Here is a 13,973-nt window from a genome sequence, read left to right on the forward strand (position 1 = left end):
GTGCTACCTTGGACTCAGAAGCTGGTGGAGATGGATCTACTGCTTCTACTACAGGTTTGCTATCTACAGCAGCAGGGGCAGGGGAGGAGGAAGGGGCAGACGGAGGAGCAGGCGATTGCTTCTTTGGGGAAGCCATAGATGGAGGGGGTACATCTCCCATCTGGCCTGACATGGCTTTTTGGGTTTGACAGTTCAGGCAAAGCCATTCTTTCTGTAAAAAAAACAAAAACAAAACAAGATAAGAACTCTTTTTAAATAATTCCATAATCTAAAATGATACTGGTCAAAGTATACATAAATCAGTATAATTAAAATGTATTTTCTTTATCCTGACTGTTATTTAAAGCCTCACTTTGACAAGTCAGAATGTGATGGTGTATCTTTGTCTATTTTAAGAAAAGCTTCTATATTAGTGGGACTCAAGAGATGGGTACATTTATAATGCATGGTAATGGGACAGAGGTTTACCAAAGCTTTTCTGAAGAAGCTGTGCAGACATTTTATGTGGCAAAAACAAAAACACAACAGAGACTGTTTATGTTCTTGTGATTGTATATCACATACACAAATCTTGTCCAAGTAGACGTTTTGGAATATGCACACACACACCTAAACTGTGTTAACACAATAATTATGTATCTATGTCAAGCATTCTGCTTCCAAATTCCAAGTTCTTACTGGTTTTGAAGCTAAACACCCTAAAAAGCTAATATTTACAAAATGTTTATTGCTATTTAGCTTTTAAGTACAATAACTGGCTACAATTTGCTCCGTAAAACCATATTGGTTGTTTTATATTAAAATCCTCCATGTCACAACTATCTCATCATTAATCTATGTTTCTATGTGCTTGAATAGAAGCAGAACTCTAGAGAATATCTACTGTAAACTGAACGCCCTCCTGCATGCTAAGATTCAATAGCTGGTGCTATTATTAGGGTTTGACGTCTCATGCTTTTGTTTCTAAAGTGGAAAAATGACAAACAATCAATATGTTGGGATTGGTAAGCGAAAAAAATAGTGCAAACACACCCAAACAAATGTGGAGACATTAATGGATCCCTCATTCAAACACATTTCACATTTCAACCTTCTCCCTCTGCAACCACACCTCTTATTCAAGCACATGGAGAGAGGAAGATACGGCGAGACAGGAAGTGACAGGGCTTACAGGAGCAGCTCCGTCTGATTAAATAAGACGTGAACTGCCATGTTTAAGTCAGCAAAAATCCTCTACTTTAGTAATAATGACACAGGAAATCTCACAAAGTGTGCCAAGAAAATTCAGCAAAATGGGTTAAACACAATGATGGACGCCGAACAGATGTGCTGAGGTGAATTTGTACATGTGACTCAGTCCCTGCTGGAGGGAACTGAGTTAGAAAGTAGAGGTGGTGCGAGACGGAGAGAGATGGCCGCTGATAGGAAGTGCTGAAAACTCACTTAGACTCAGAGCCACTTCAGAGCCTGTCATCAGTGACGTTATCAAGAAATCACAACAGGCAGGATTTTATTGCCCCTTCAAATACACTATCAGCGTGAGTCTTTATGCGACAGAGGAGAACAGAAGCAACAGTAACCTTTTTTATTTTTATAACCTTTTAAATTTACCCGCTTAACCTTTAGCTTTCTATTGACTCTACAAAAAAGCTCACAAAATCTTTTTTATTCACCTATTCACACAATTCTGCACTTTTTGTTCTATATACTATTCACTTATATATATGTGAAGTGCTTTTTGCTCACTATCTGGCATCAGTAGTTGTAATAACTGTATTAATTTGGTCATATAATGAAATATATGCTTCCGTTTCTCTTTCTGTCTTCATGCTCATGGAAGATACACATATTAACAAGAATGTCACTCACTCCCGTAACCATGGAGACCGACACCAAAGAGCTGACACACGCCAACCCCCACAGAAATGAATTTGTGATGGAGTCGGTGACGTACTTTCGCTCATACAAAAGGTTTGAAAAACTCGTCTGTCGAAATCAACACTTCATTCCTTCTTTCTACATCTCAAACCAGCACAAGCTTATACATCAGAGAACAGACGAAGAGAAAAAGTCTGAGCAAAAAGTCCAAACTTTTCCATCTAAATCAGAGCTTCCTCTGGGGGCCACAAAGAGAAGGAAGTCAGAAAACTGCAGAATGAGACGGGCCTGACTTATGTTAGGTTAATGTTTCCTACTGGGAGCTGAAGTGCTGTAAAGGTCGAAGCAGCTTCTTGATTAAGACAAGAGATTCTAGGGGGGGGTTACTCAACCAAATTTAGACAAGGCTATAGGCACAAAGCAGGTCAATTAATTTTTTAAACTCTCAACATGACTTGCACTTTATTAATATCAAAATTTCTCCCCACAGGAATCTACACATCTTCTAGATGTGCAAGCCGCCCCTTCCATAGGCATTAACACACCGCCATACCAGAGAGGCAGGCTTTTGAACTATGTGCTGATAACAGGCTGCATGGTCCTTCTGCAATCAAACTGAGAATGACCTTATTTTTTCTTAAAAAGTTTAAATTCCTTAGTTTTAAACATTTGGTATGTTTACTGTGTTCCACTCTGAATAAAATGTGGGTTTATGAGATTTGCAAATCATTGCATTCTGGGGTCTTTTTTTACATTTTAGACACCATCTCAAATTTGTGAGAATTGTGGTTGTAGAAGACCAGACGAAGGTGGCGAAAACCAAAAAAGAAAACTAAAAGCAGGAAAAGAGAAGCAGCATTATGCTGTGAGGCAAAGAGTAAATCAATGGAGGAGCTTAACCGGCATTGAAAACAGCTTAACACCAACTGCAGCCAGATAGCCTCACATCATCACCCTGGAACTCTGCAAATCAACCACGAAGGCAGGACGAGCTGCAGTTCACGCCGGCTTCAAAGAACGACCTTAAACTGTTACAGCACATTCTGAGAATGTAGTTGGTGACATTTACACTCGTGCGGGAACAAAGTCCAGCCTCACTTCCACGTTAACCACTGATTTCTCTGTGTTACTCTGCAATTAAACAACATTTCATTTCTATCTGAAAACCTTTTAGAAACATTTTTTTTTTCCCTTTCTGAAAGTTAGATAAGATGATTTGTATCACTCTCATAAACAACACAGGGGATACGGCTCAGTGAACACAGGGGAAATATTCTCCCTGGCCTCTTAATTTGGATACAAACTTTAAGCAGCTGCTTGTCTGATTAGATTAGTGAAGTCATAAAATTATTTTTAAAAATTATGTATTTTTTATGCCTTTTTAAACAGAAAATTATGACATACTGCTCCTAGTAAGGGGCTAGTATTCCTTGAAGGAATGCATATCACCTGTCAGATTCCATGCAATAGTTTTAAACTAAGTTATCTTACATTATAGCCACTTTGGTCAAAGCCTGAAAATTATAAAATATTGTCAGATCATGTGAGATCCGTTAGTGCTCAAATCATGCACTGAGAAAGACTCTCAGCTACTATCACACCAAACTTTAGTTCAATATTTGTAACACTGACTGAGTTACACAAAGTTTTGTGTTAACTAACATCAATCAATAGTGGTGGCCATCTTGGATTCGAGAGACCCCAAATGTTAATCAGTTGTTGATGTACATCCGGTGATCACTTTCTGAAAGTTTCAATAAAGTCCAATATTTTGCTGAAGCCACAGAGAAACATATGCTGGTGTCGATTCTCAGTCATCCAGGCCATGGTAAATTCAAAAAAAGTTAAAAAACAAAAACAACTGGACTTCTAGTCTGTAGCTGAAGACGTTTCGCTTCTCATCCGAGGAGCTTTCTCAATTGAGAAAGCTCCTCGGATGAGAAGCGAAACGTTTTTTTTGCTTTCTAAACACACTGTTTCCATAACAGAAAATGGATATAGTAATTTTCACTTCATTGATAAAATAAATGCATCAAACAATGCCCAACTCCTGAAAAGACTCAATGAGGAAAAAAAACAAAAAAAGACACGTTAGCCATTTCAGAATAATAACAATCTCGAGAGATGTCCTGCTGAATCATGGTTCGAATGTCCTTTCTGTCCTGAAGCTTTTGATATAATTAAAGTGTGTAAGTCGCTGCCCTTCTTCGCACTGATGAGTGGCCAAATTAATTAGAACGGACCAGACCGAGAGTGGGACATTACAGCATCAGCTCCTTTCCAAGCCAAAAAAGATTGTCTTAATAAATGCTGTTGTAGATGTTCCCACATCAAGTTCGGCGTGTTAAACTCAGAGCTCTTTTTCCCCCCATGCAGATATATTGATCCAGGTCAAAAATCAGTCAAGAAACTAAATGTTACACAAGCAGCAGCAGGACACTGTTAGCTTATGTTTCCCCTAAAAGAAAAAAAAATTAAAGCCTGAAAATCCTACAAAGGAGGAACATTTTAACTCCAAGACCAACTGCTGACAAATACACAATTTAACCACAAAGGCGAATAAAAGTTTCTGGTTTCCAGCTAACATATCTAACATTTTAGTCTAACAGAGGTCTTCCTTTAACATTTATTATGGCCCACCGCAGAAAAATAGCATTTGGAGTCAATCTGATTCAAGATGGCTGACATAGGCAACTGAAAGAAGAAAACAAAAACAGAAAAGTTGCTGAAGCTTAGTCAGTTTTACAGATACTGAGCTAAAAATTGATGTACTATTAGATGAGTTATCCCCAACCCTTACTCTGAAGTGACATCATTATTTTCAAGGTTTCACTAAATCAGCTCCATCTTTTCTAAACACAAGATGATCTTCGTCTAAGGAAAGAAACGCTAAACGTACGTCTAAATCTTCTTAAAGAATTAGTCTAAGGGGCTGCCTACTATAACTTCTCACATTCTTTAATGGTGCAGCAGCTCTAGCTTCAAGTGATGTTTCTGCCAATAGGTGCGGTTAAAGAGACTCCCAGGTATGAGTCACGGGTGCTGAGACAAATCACAGCAGTCAGGTTGTCATGGTCGCCACTCCTTACAGCTGCAGAAGGTGATACCCATATCCTTAGTGACACCACCCTCCTCCTCCTCCTCCTCCATCCTCTTCTGGACTTCCATTTCTGTCACACCAGTTCCTCGTCTCCTCTCTCCTCCTCCTCAATCCTCACTGAAACGTTACCTTTTTTATTGTGTCTTCTTTGCGCAAATTCTATCTTGCTTTCCACAGTTTCACATGGGGATCATTCATCAATTTAATATGTAAATCCCATTTGTTCAACTTCTTTTTGTTTTTTTCAGAAATGCGCTACCTTAAATGTGCAAAACAGCACGTCGACTCGCAGATCCAAGCTGTGCTGCTACAGTCACTGAATATCATCTGGGTGGAATTTAAAAAAAAACAAACAAAAAAACAACCCTGTATGTGATGAAGGACGAAAGAGAGTCAGGATGTAACAGTCAGGATGTAACAGCCTGTACTAACAAGATGAGGCCGGTGCCAGAATGTGTGCGTTTTCAAGTGTCTGTGAGTTTCGGCCTGCCTGTCCTCCGCTCTCTGTCTGACGAGGGGTTCAGTGCTGGCACGCCGGATGCCTTGGCTTTTTTTTTTCTCCCCCCTCCACACCCTCGTTGGCACAAACATCTCAGTGGCTAAAACGTGGCTCTGGCTTAAGTGTGCAAAAATTAGTAAATTAGAAAGGGGGATGATTGAAAAGCGTCCTGAAGCAGAGCTGGAGGGGGGAGCTGCACAAAGAAAGCCATTTGCAAAGCCTAAAAACAGCTAATCTAAATCACAGTAATTAGCTGTGGTAAAGCACTCGTAGAGTGAAAAACATGGCAAATTAACTGAGAACCAAGCAGATGCATTATTCAGGCAGAAAAAGAATATATTGCTATTCAGTTTGGCAACATTTACACTGCTAAATTAACCAAGCTTACCTCACAAAACCAGCACCATTCTACAAAAAAAAATCACCTCAAGGACTAAAAATATCCCATATTTCAAGCTAACATAGACATGTGGGGACTCTGTGGGTTGCCTAGTGCCACAGAAAAACCCTAAAAAAGGAGGAAATATGAAAGAGGAAACACAAAAGAGCTGCTAAAGAGGCTGCAGAGAGGAGGGAGGGGGCTGCCCTGTGGTCCCTTGTGTCCTCCCCTTTGTGGCTTGCTTTTGTGGCTGAGACTATTTTTGTACATTTCAGACTCCTGAGCTGTGAGGAAAGCAGAGGAGCAGATATAGTTAAACACAGTGTAGTATACGCAACACATTAGTCTAATAACCGCTGCACAATCTATCAAAAATTTATAGGTACTGTGATAATCAATGAACACAATATCAATATTGCAACGGATTCCTATAAGTCACAGACTGCAACTAAAAATATATTTTGGATAATCGTACTGATCCCCACCCCTTTCCTTAAAGCTCACAGCTGCCACATGGGGAGTGTTGGGAGCACTGCCATGAAAAATCACAACTGATATCATCATCACAGCATTCAATAATATAGCCAATGCATGTTCTTCAAATATCAAATATTGTTATTTAAAGAGATTTGGTTCAGTAATAAGTAGACACCTTTTTTTTCAGAGTTGGACATACAGTATTAACAAGAATGGATTTTCCATTTATTTATTTTTTTTGGGCAGATTCCATATTTCATTGCTCCAGATCCAAGAAGTCTGCCTTCCATCCCTGAAAATGTGAGTATGTTTGGTTGCACTAANGGGGGGTTGGTTCTGAATGTCAAACTTTCCAAGTTGGATTTCTGACTTTTAGAGGTGATTCCAGTTGATTTTTCTGATTTGGAACTCAAATATGCTGTCTTCTGAGTACAAATGCTCTTTGAACAGCCTCAGTTAGGAGAAATACTTATTCATTTATTATTCAACCGGCTAAGTTATTCCAAGAGTGGTATGTGAGTTAGAGACCTGACAACCCGCGGTGAAAGGAGCTTGCGATCCAAGAAAAACAGGCCACCCCGAAGCTGAAAGCATAAAGTAAATCCATCAGATAGTAGAAACATTGCATCCAACAGTGGCCAAATCAACTGTTGGATGCATTCTGAGGGAAAACAGTAACAGACTGGTGAGTAACATAAAAAGCCTGGATGCCTATAGAAGGAAAAATCAATAGAAGACATCTTATTTTTAATAAATGAAGAAACATATTTTCAACATACAGCTAAGTTAACGTTTTGATTTCCAGCTTTCATCATCATGTCTGGGAGTAATAACTGCTAACTTTGAAATTCTACTTGGCAAAAAGTAACTTCATCAAACACCACTATATTTATATACATATCCAGTTTAAAGGCTGTGACTCTGAGGGGGGAGGAAAATTAAATATAGCTGTATACTCCGCTGGTGCTGGCGTTACAAGATGAACCGCTCCAGTTTTCTGATTTGTGCTTGTTAGCGCAGCAGTGCCTCTCCCGTCTTATGTAAGACTTCTTCCAAGAAGCGCATTCTCATTACCGAAAAGGCCAAGTTGACGTGGAGCCCGAGCTACAGGAACATCGCTGAGCACCACCAGACATACTTTTACAGACTTCTCCTTCATCAAAGAGAGCGCTGAGAGGGAAAGGCAAAGAGGTGGGATAGTTCGAGGGGTGATCTGACAGAGAAAATACTGTATTTAAAAGGATGTCAACTGTCAAAACATCGAGGCACTAGTTCTTTGTCTTGTACGGAGAGGGAAAGGGAGACATGTTAAAAGAAGATTGAGAGAAATTGTCAGATAAACAGAACAAAATGTTTGAAGTTTCACAACTTAATAGGAATTAAGCAGAAAGTCCACAGACTGAGAAAGCAAGCTTCCTTTTGCTGTTTAAATCCATTTAGGAAGCAGAGATTATGCCCACACACACACACAAACACTGATATGCAACAATACTTCAGCAAAACAACTCCACAAACAGACATGAAAGGTCCCCTAGTCGCACACCTACAGAAGGTGTGCTCACATCACCCTGCTCAGTCACGCCGTTGCTCTGCAAATAAAAGCATACTCGAGCCAAGCGCCCTGACTCTTATCCCTGCAAATACGCACGCAGCCTCACATGCGTCAGCACATGAACCTTTGCCGACAGCTGACATGATGACAGCGAGTGACACAGACGTGAGACACGCCACGAGGGGGGTAAGATGACTCAGCCAAGGTGTTGTGTGCAGAATATTCCCCACGCTGCTTTATTGTTGATTTTCCTTTTCAAAATCCATATTTTTGCTGGCATTTTTTATATCCCATTCAGCACTACAAAAGGTTAACAAAACGTTCACCCGCATTATGTCACTTTCTAGTCGTAAATTTGTCAACGAAAAACTGACGATTCTCGATTCAGAACAAGAGGTGGGTAATGAAAAGCCTAATCTATGTCCAATTACAGCATCAGTGGCTTGGACGTCCATCTCTGCTTGGTAATTACATTTTTCTCCATGCTTGCCCACAATTAAGTGCTTCATCTACTTAGTATCCTGGCAAACATTTGCAATTAGAAAAGCACTCAGAAGAATCACGAAATAAGAATTTAGAAAACCTTTAACTCGGATAAAAAAGAAATGAATGCCAACACAGAGAGCTGTGAAATGAAAAAGAGACATTGGAAAAGTCTACAAGTACCTTTTACAGCTCACAACTTGTCATGTCTCATTATTTATTGCCTGCTGCAGAAAGTGAGAGGGCGATAATGATGTTGCCCCTGTGTGTGCGTGTGTTGTCTGTTATGTTTGCAAAATATTTCATGAACCGTTTGTTCAGGAATGGATGCTCATCAACAAGCATTAACTCAACCCAGTTCAAGATGGCCGCCACAGCTAACTCATGGTTATAACCTATTCTAATTTACAGATACTGAGCTAAAATATGATGTGGTTGTAGACCGAAATGCTGTCATTTCTCCTCATAAAATGATCCTAGTTTAAAAGTCTGGCGTGAAATGTGGCGGGAGATATGCATTCTTTCACAGAATGCTTGGCTTTTTTTTGAATCCAAGGTATGAGGCTAAAACAGCGACTGGTCATCTGTCGATCAGGTGTTTTAAATGACATATTTTTGCCCTAAATCCAGCAACACACTGGTATCTGGAGCAACAATGGCAAAAAATCTTTTGCTGGAATGTTCAGTTGTATTTAAAAGTTTGGCACTAGGCTAGAACATGTTGATTGCTCGATTTGTACTCTTGGTCTTTTCTTAACTAAGCATCCAATGAAACATTTGACTTTCAGCAGATCTGGTGTGGTATGTTTGTTTCACCATGACTGCTCAGGCCACTGGAGCTGACCAATCAGAGAAGAGCAGGCTTCTTTAGAAGCTATGTAATTTCTTAGGTTTGACTTGTTTAATAGCAAAATAAATCTGCTTGTTTCGGTCCCAGTTTCGACTAAATGTTATCATGAACTGGCTGCCAGAATTACTCCCTGATACTATAAATGAGAGCAAGCTGACCCTTGTTTACTGCAGATAAGACGCTGCTCATAAAAGTACATCAAACAGCTCCACACAACTACTCCTTTAATATGAGAATACCATTAGCTTGTCCAACTCTCTAAGAAGCAGAGAGCCAAAATGGGCAAAACTATTACTTTAAAAGCTCACAAATTGCACGGTGAGTAGTGTAAATGTGTCCTACAGGTGAACCCTAAACATATACAAACAATATACAGAGCATTTTCCAGGACTCAAATATTTTTCTAAATAAAACCAGACTTTTAAGGGAAAAAAAAACTTTGGAACAGGATTTGGGGAAATTCTGAGTTTCATTACCAGATTAGTTTTACTCACTGTTACAAAGCGTTCCTCAGGGAGCCAGAAACAACCAACAGATTAGTAAAGACAGGAATAAACCACCAGCTGAGAAAGTTGTTAACATGTGAAGCTGGTTAAGAAACATGTCTGGTCCATGCCAATAGCATCAATCCAAACATTCTTTTTGAAAATTACAGAAATAAGACTTAATATTTTAAATGTACATGTGATGTTAGACAAGACAAAACAAGACAGTAACTACTTAACAGTAAGTTGGAGGAGTATATAGTATCTTACTATGTTGTGCTGCATGCTGAGAATCTGCTCAACCAAAATCAGATTTTGAACTATAGCTATGTTACATTGGAGATTACTATCTGCTCTGTTTAAGCCAAAGATATGGTGCTTCTATCTGAAACAACACACTGCGTAGACACCAGTCCTGACACAGCGGATGATAAGAGGAACCAAAATTGTTTCCATTCTGGATGGACACCTTCTCAAAAGGCACAAACCCAGACAAACATGTATCCAGTTAACCATTTAAAAAGTGCAATCATTAAAAATTGTGGACTACACATAGGCAGCCACAGATCCACACACACTTTCACTTCTGCACACAGTATTCAGTTTCAGAATCAAGTGCAACTTGTTTAAAGTGGTCTGAGTGTGCCTCATTCTCATCTAAAAAAAGATCTTCGTAGCAGGTTTAAAAAACATTGTAATTGATGTCCTCGATTAAGCCAAAGGTCAAACGTGCAAACATCTTTACAAAGATTATTTGAGGCAAACTAATGTGATTAGTACAGCTAATCATGTGGTGTCCTTATTTAAAGTTTTTGGCTGATGCTGCTGATGTACGTCACGGCTAAAATCTCCTGATTCTATCTCTACAATGACGTGTTTTAATGAAACATCTAGTGAGTGATCTATTTATGTGCAACAAGATCACTAAATTTCTGAACTGTGCAGCCTGTTTAAATCAAAGGAAGGAGTTGGGATTTTGAAACCGGCATCCTTACCTCTCCTAAATGAGGATTAGGATTGAATCCACAGAGATTGCACACTTCCTTCTTGCACTCGGTGCATAAGCTGTAGTTTGGCATGTCTGCTGATCCAGTGTTCAGTTCTGTGTTACAGAGAGGACAGGTTCTCTTGACTGCTGGAGCTGGAGCTGGAGCTGGAGCTGGAGCTGGAGGTTGAGCCGATTCAGCTGCTGGGAGCTTCTCTTCCTGCTCCACAGAACTGGGTTTGGGGGCTTTCTTGGAGTCAGCAGGTGGGGTGTCAGGAACAAAGTCTGAATCCGGGGGGGACCCAAGGGCAGAGAATGGAGAGTCGGGTGGCGAACCGGGGTCAGAATCAGGAGGAGAACCTGGTCCGGAGTCTGGTGATCCAGGTGGAGACCCTGGCGCCTTGACCTCTTCGCCGGAGACAAGATTTGTAGCCGAGCTCAGAAGTGATGAGCCGAAGCTGAACATTTGAGATGCAGCAGCAGGAGGTTTAGCAGACTCTGTCAGCCCGCCTAAACCCCCGAACAACTTCCCAGCCACCGATTCCTCTTGTTTTGGAGCAGCCTGTGCTGGAGGCTTTGATGACTCCATCAACCCACCAAAACCACTGAACAGTTTCCCGGTGACGGATTCGGCAGCTTGTGCAGCAGCTGCAGGAGGCTTAGCTGCATCTGTGAAGCCTCCTAAACTGATACCCCCTAAGCCCCCAAAGAAGCTAGACTCCTGTTTGGTTTTAGCCGGGGACTGCTGGGGACTAGACCTCTGCTGAATAGGGCGACCTGTCTTGGGATCAATTTTGGGGGATCCTGCTATTGACGAGCCCGGGGAAAGAGGTCCCGGAGATGAAGGACCCGGGGATTTCTGCCTCGGTGTTGTCGGTGGCGTTAACCCTTGCTCGGTGGTGCTCTGCTGCTTTATCAGCAGCTTTTCAGGCTTGCCAGGCGCCTGTCTCTGAGGCGAGAGAGGAGCTGAGCCTTGCTTGGGCTTTGACATGCCAGGGGGATCCATTCCTCCCATTGCGCGCTGCATCTGACAGTTTAAACACAGCCACTCTTTTCCCTGTGAATGAAACAAAGCGCATTGTATGCTCAAATATCAACGGAATTGTCACAACTCGGGTTGTATATACACCAGCAAGCATTACATAAAAATACATAAAATACATTTTTTCTTTCAACTGTGTAAAGACTAATGCAAAGACATCCACTATGGTTATATCAATGCCTGTTTAATTACTGCATAGGTACTGAGAATGTTGACAGTAAATGGTTGCTTTCACCATTTGTGTTCATCCTACTACACACCTGTTCCCTAAAAGGCCTGGCAACACGGAGCTCTTTGTTAAGTGTTTGAACATCTCTGTGGTTTCCACTGTGTGCAAGGCACGGTGTTGAAAACCCCCCACTGTTGACAGTTTGATCACTATCTAGTTAAAAGCAACATGTAAGTGTGTGCACTTTTCAGTGGAATTGTAATTATTGCCTACATGTATATTAACAGCACTATCAACCCAAAATGTAAACATGAGAACATTTTTTGTAATATATTTATCTAAAACCAAATAAACTGATTTCTAAGGGGGGAAAAACTAAAGGAGACAGAAGTAATTATTATTCTGCTGTGTTTAACCGTGACCCACCAGCATTTACAGTTCATGTGTGACAGAGTGGCCTCACATGCTGGCACAGTATCTTCCTGTGGCCATGATATGAGTCACCTTGATCAACATTCTCAGGTCCATATGGTCCCTCCGTTTCTCATATCATGTGTGCTGCTCTTCTGAGATGCACCCCCTCTGCCAGGCTCAGGGAATGGCAATATGTTGTCACCAGGCTCGTCTTTGATTCAGCTGTAAGCTATTTTTTTATGCTGAAGGTGTGTTTTTATTTGATTTTTATGTGCTTCCAGTTTTTATTTTTAGGATCCTAATTATCCAGTGTAATGCAGATGTCGATGCAGTCCTATGACTAAAATTTGCCCACTCCAAAACATGTTTGATTAACTGACAATTTCCTGGTATTTTATTTAACCATGTGGTAAATGAAATCCTAACATTTATATTTATAGATGCTGATAACATTTTTATACATGTATTTATAGGAAATAACAGGAAGAACAAATAAGAAGAAGCCAGTTACTGTCTTACCGCTGAGTCCGGGGGGCTGAACCCACACAGGCTGCAGACCTGGTTCTTACACTCAGTGCAGTTGTTGTAATTTGGTGGGTCCTTAGATCCAGTGTTCAGCTGGGTGGTCTTACACAACGGACAGAGTCCACCTGCTGGTTTTCCAGCTCCCTGTTGACCAGGAGGACCAGCAACCTTTGCTGGCTCCGCAGAATGGGGCCCTGGCCCTTGTTGTCCTTTAGATGCAGGTCCTTGTTGGGGAGGACCACCTTTTTGTTGAGGAGGTCCACCCTGGCCTGGTTTGGGTGCCTGTTGCCCTGCTGGTCCCTGACTTTGCCTGGGGGCCTGCCCAGGGGGTCTTTGACTAGGAGGACCTTGATCTGATTTGGGCGCCTGACCTTGCTTGGGTGCTTGACTAGGGGGTCCTTGTCCTGGAGGTACTTGACCTGATTTAGACCCCTGGCTCTGCCTGGGTCCCTGACCAGGAGGTCCTTGACCTGGAGGACCTTGACCTGATTTGGGCCCTTGACCTGGTGGGCCCTGACCTTGTCTAGATCCTTGACCAGGAGGTCCTTGCCCTGGTTTTGGTCCCTGCCCAGGAGGGCCCTGACTTTGTTTCTGTGGCCCTCCCTGCTGTGGTGCTTTTTGACCTGGTCCCTGCTGAGGGCCCTTCCCTGGTGATTTCCCTCCAGGTTTGGACTCCGTTTTTGCCGATGAGTCTCCCTCCTCCTCGTCCCCAAACAGCCCAAACTTGGGGATGTTGACAGCGTCGCCCATGGACGATATGGAGGACGAGACTGAAGAAGTCATAGCACTGAGGGGATTGGCCCCACTGAGGAAGCTGGAGCCAAACATGCCTGATGACTTGGTCTCAGGCCCTTTGGGCTCCTGCCGGAATCTGGATTCAAAGAGGCTGAGGGACGAGGGGCTGCGGCCCGGTGTGGGCTTGCCAGGGGGACCCTGGTTGAAGGCGTCAACGGTTCTGCTTTTACTCAAGCCTGCTGGGCCCCTGGAGGCCCCTGCCTGCTGGTAGTGTTGCTGAGCATCAGATTCTGACGGCCTGGAAAAGAGACACAGAAAACAATCTTTGTTATGTCCATATGTGTTTTAGTTGGTGCCGTATTAAAATTGGCCAAGTCCACACGAACTCTCAGCTGTTCCA

General features: G+C 41.9%; 1 protein-coding gene across 3 annotated transcripts in view; it reads right to left on the bottom strand.

Moving 5' to 3' along the window:
• The window catches only part of pcloa (piccolo presynaptic cytomatrix protein a), a 53,409-nt gene that overhangs the window by 36,657 nt on the left and 2,779 nt on the right, over positions 1–13,973 (bottom strand). For all 3 annotated transcript variants that reach the window (XM_037981215.1, XM_017414801.2, XM_037981216.1), the window contains exons 2-4: positions 12,833–13,871; positions 10,699–11,745; positions 8–211 (exon numbers count right to left, since the gene is read on the bottom strand). In XM_037981215.1, the coding sequence (XP_037837143.1) occupies positions 8–211; positions 10,699–11,745; positions 12,833–13,871 (2,290 nt within the window). The remainder of the gene's footprint in view (positions 1–7; positions 212–10,698; positions 11,746–12,832; positions 13,872–13,973) is intronic.

Source organism: Kryptolebias marmoratus, linkage group LG18 (assembly GCF_001649575.2).
Source record: "Kryptolebias marmoratus isolate JLee-2015 linkage group LG18, ASM164957v2, whole genome shotgun sequence".
Taxonomy (NCBI): domain Eukaryota; kingdom Metazoa; phylum Chordata; class Actinopteri; order Cyprinodontiformes; family Rivulidae; genus Kryptolebias; species Kryptolebias marmoratus.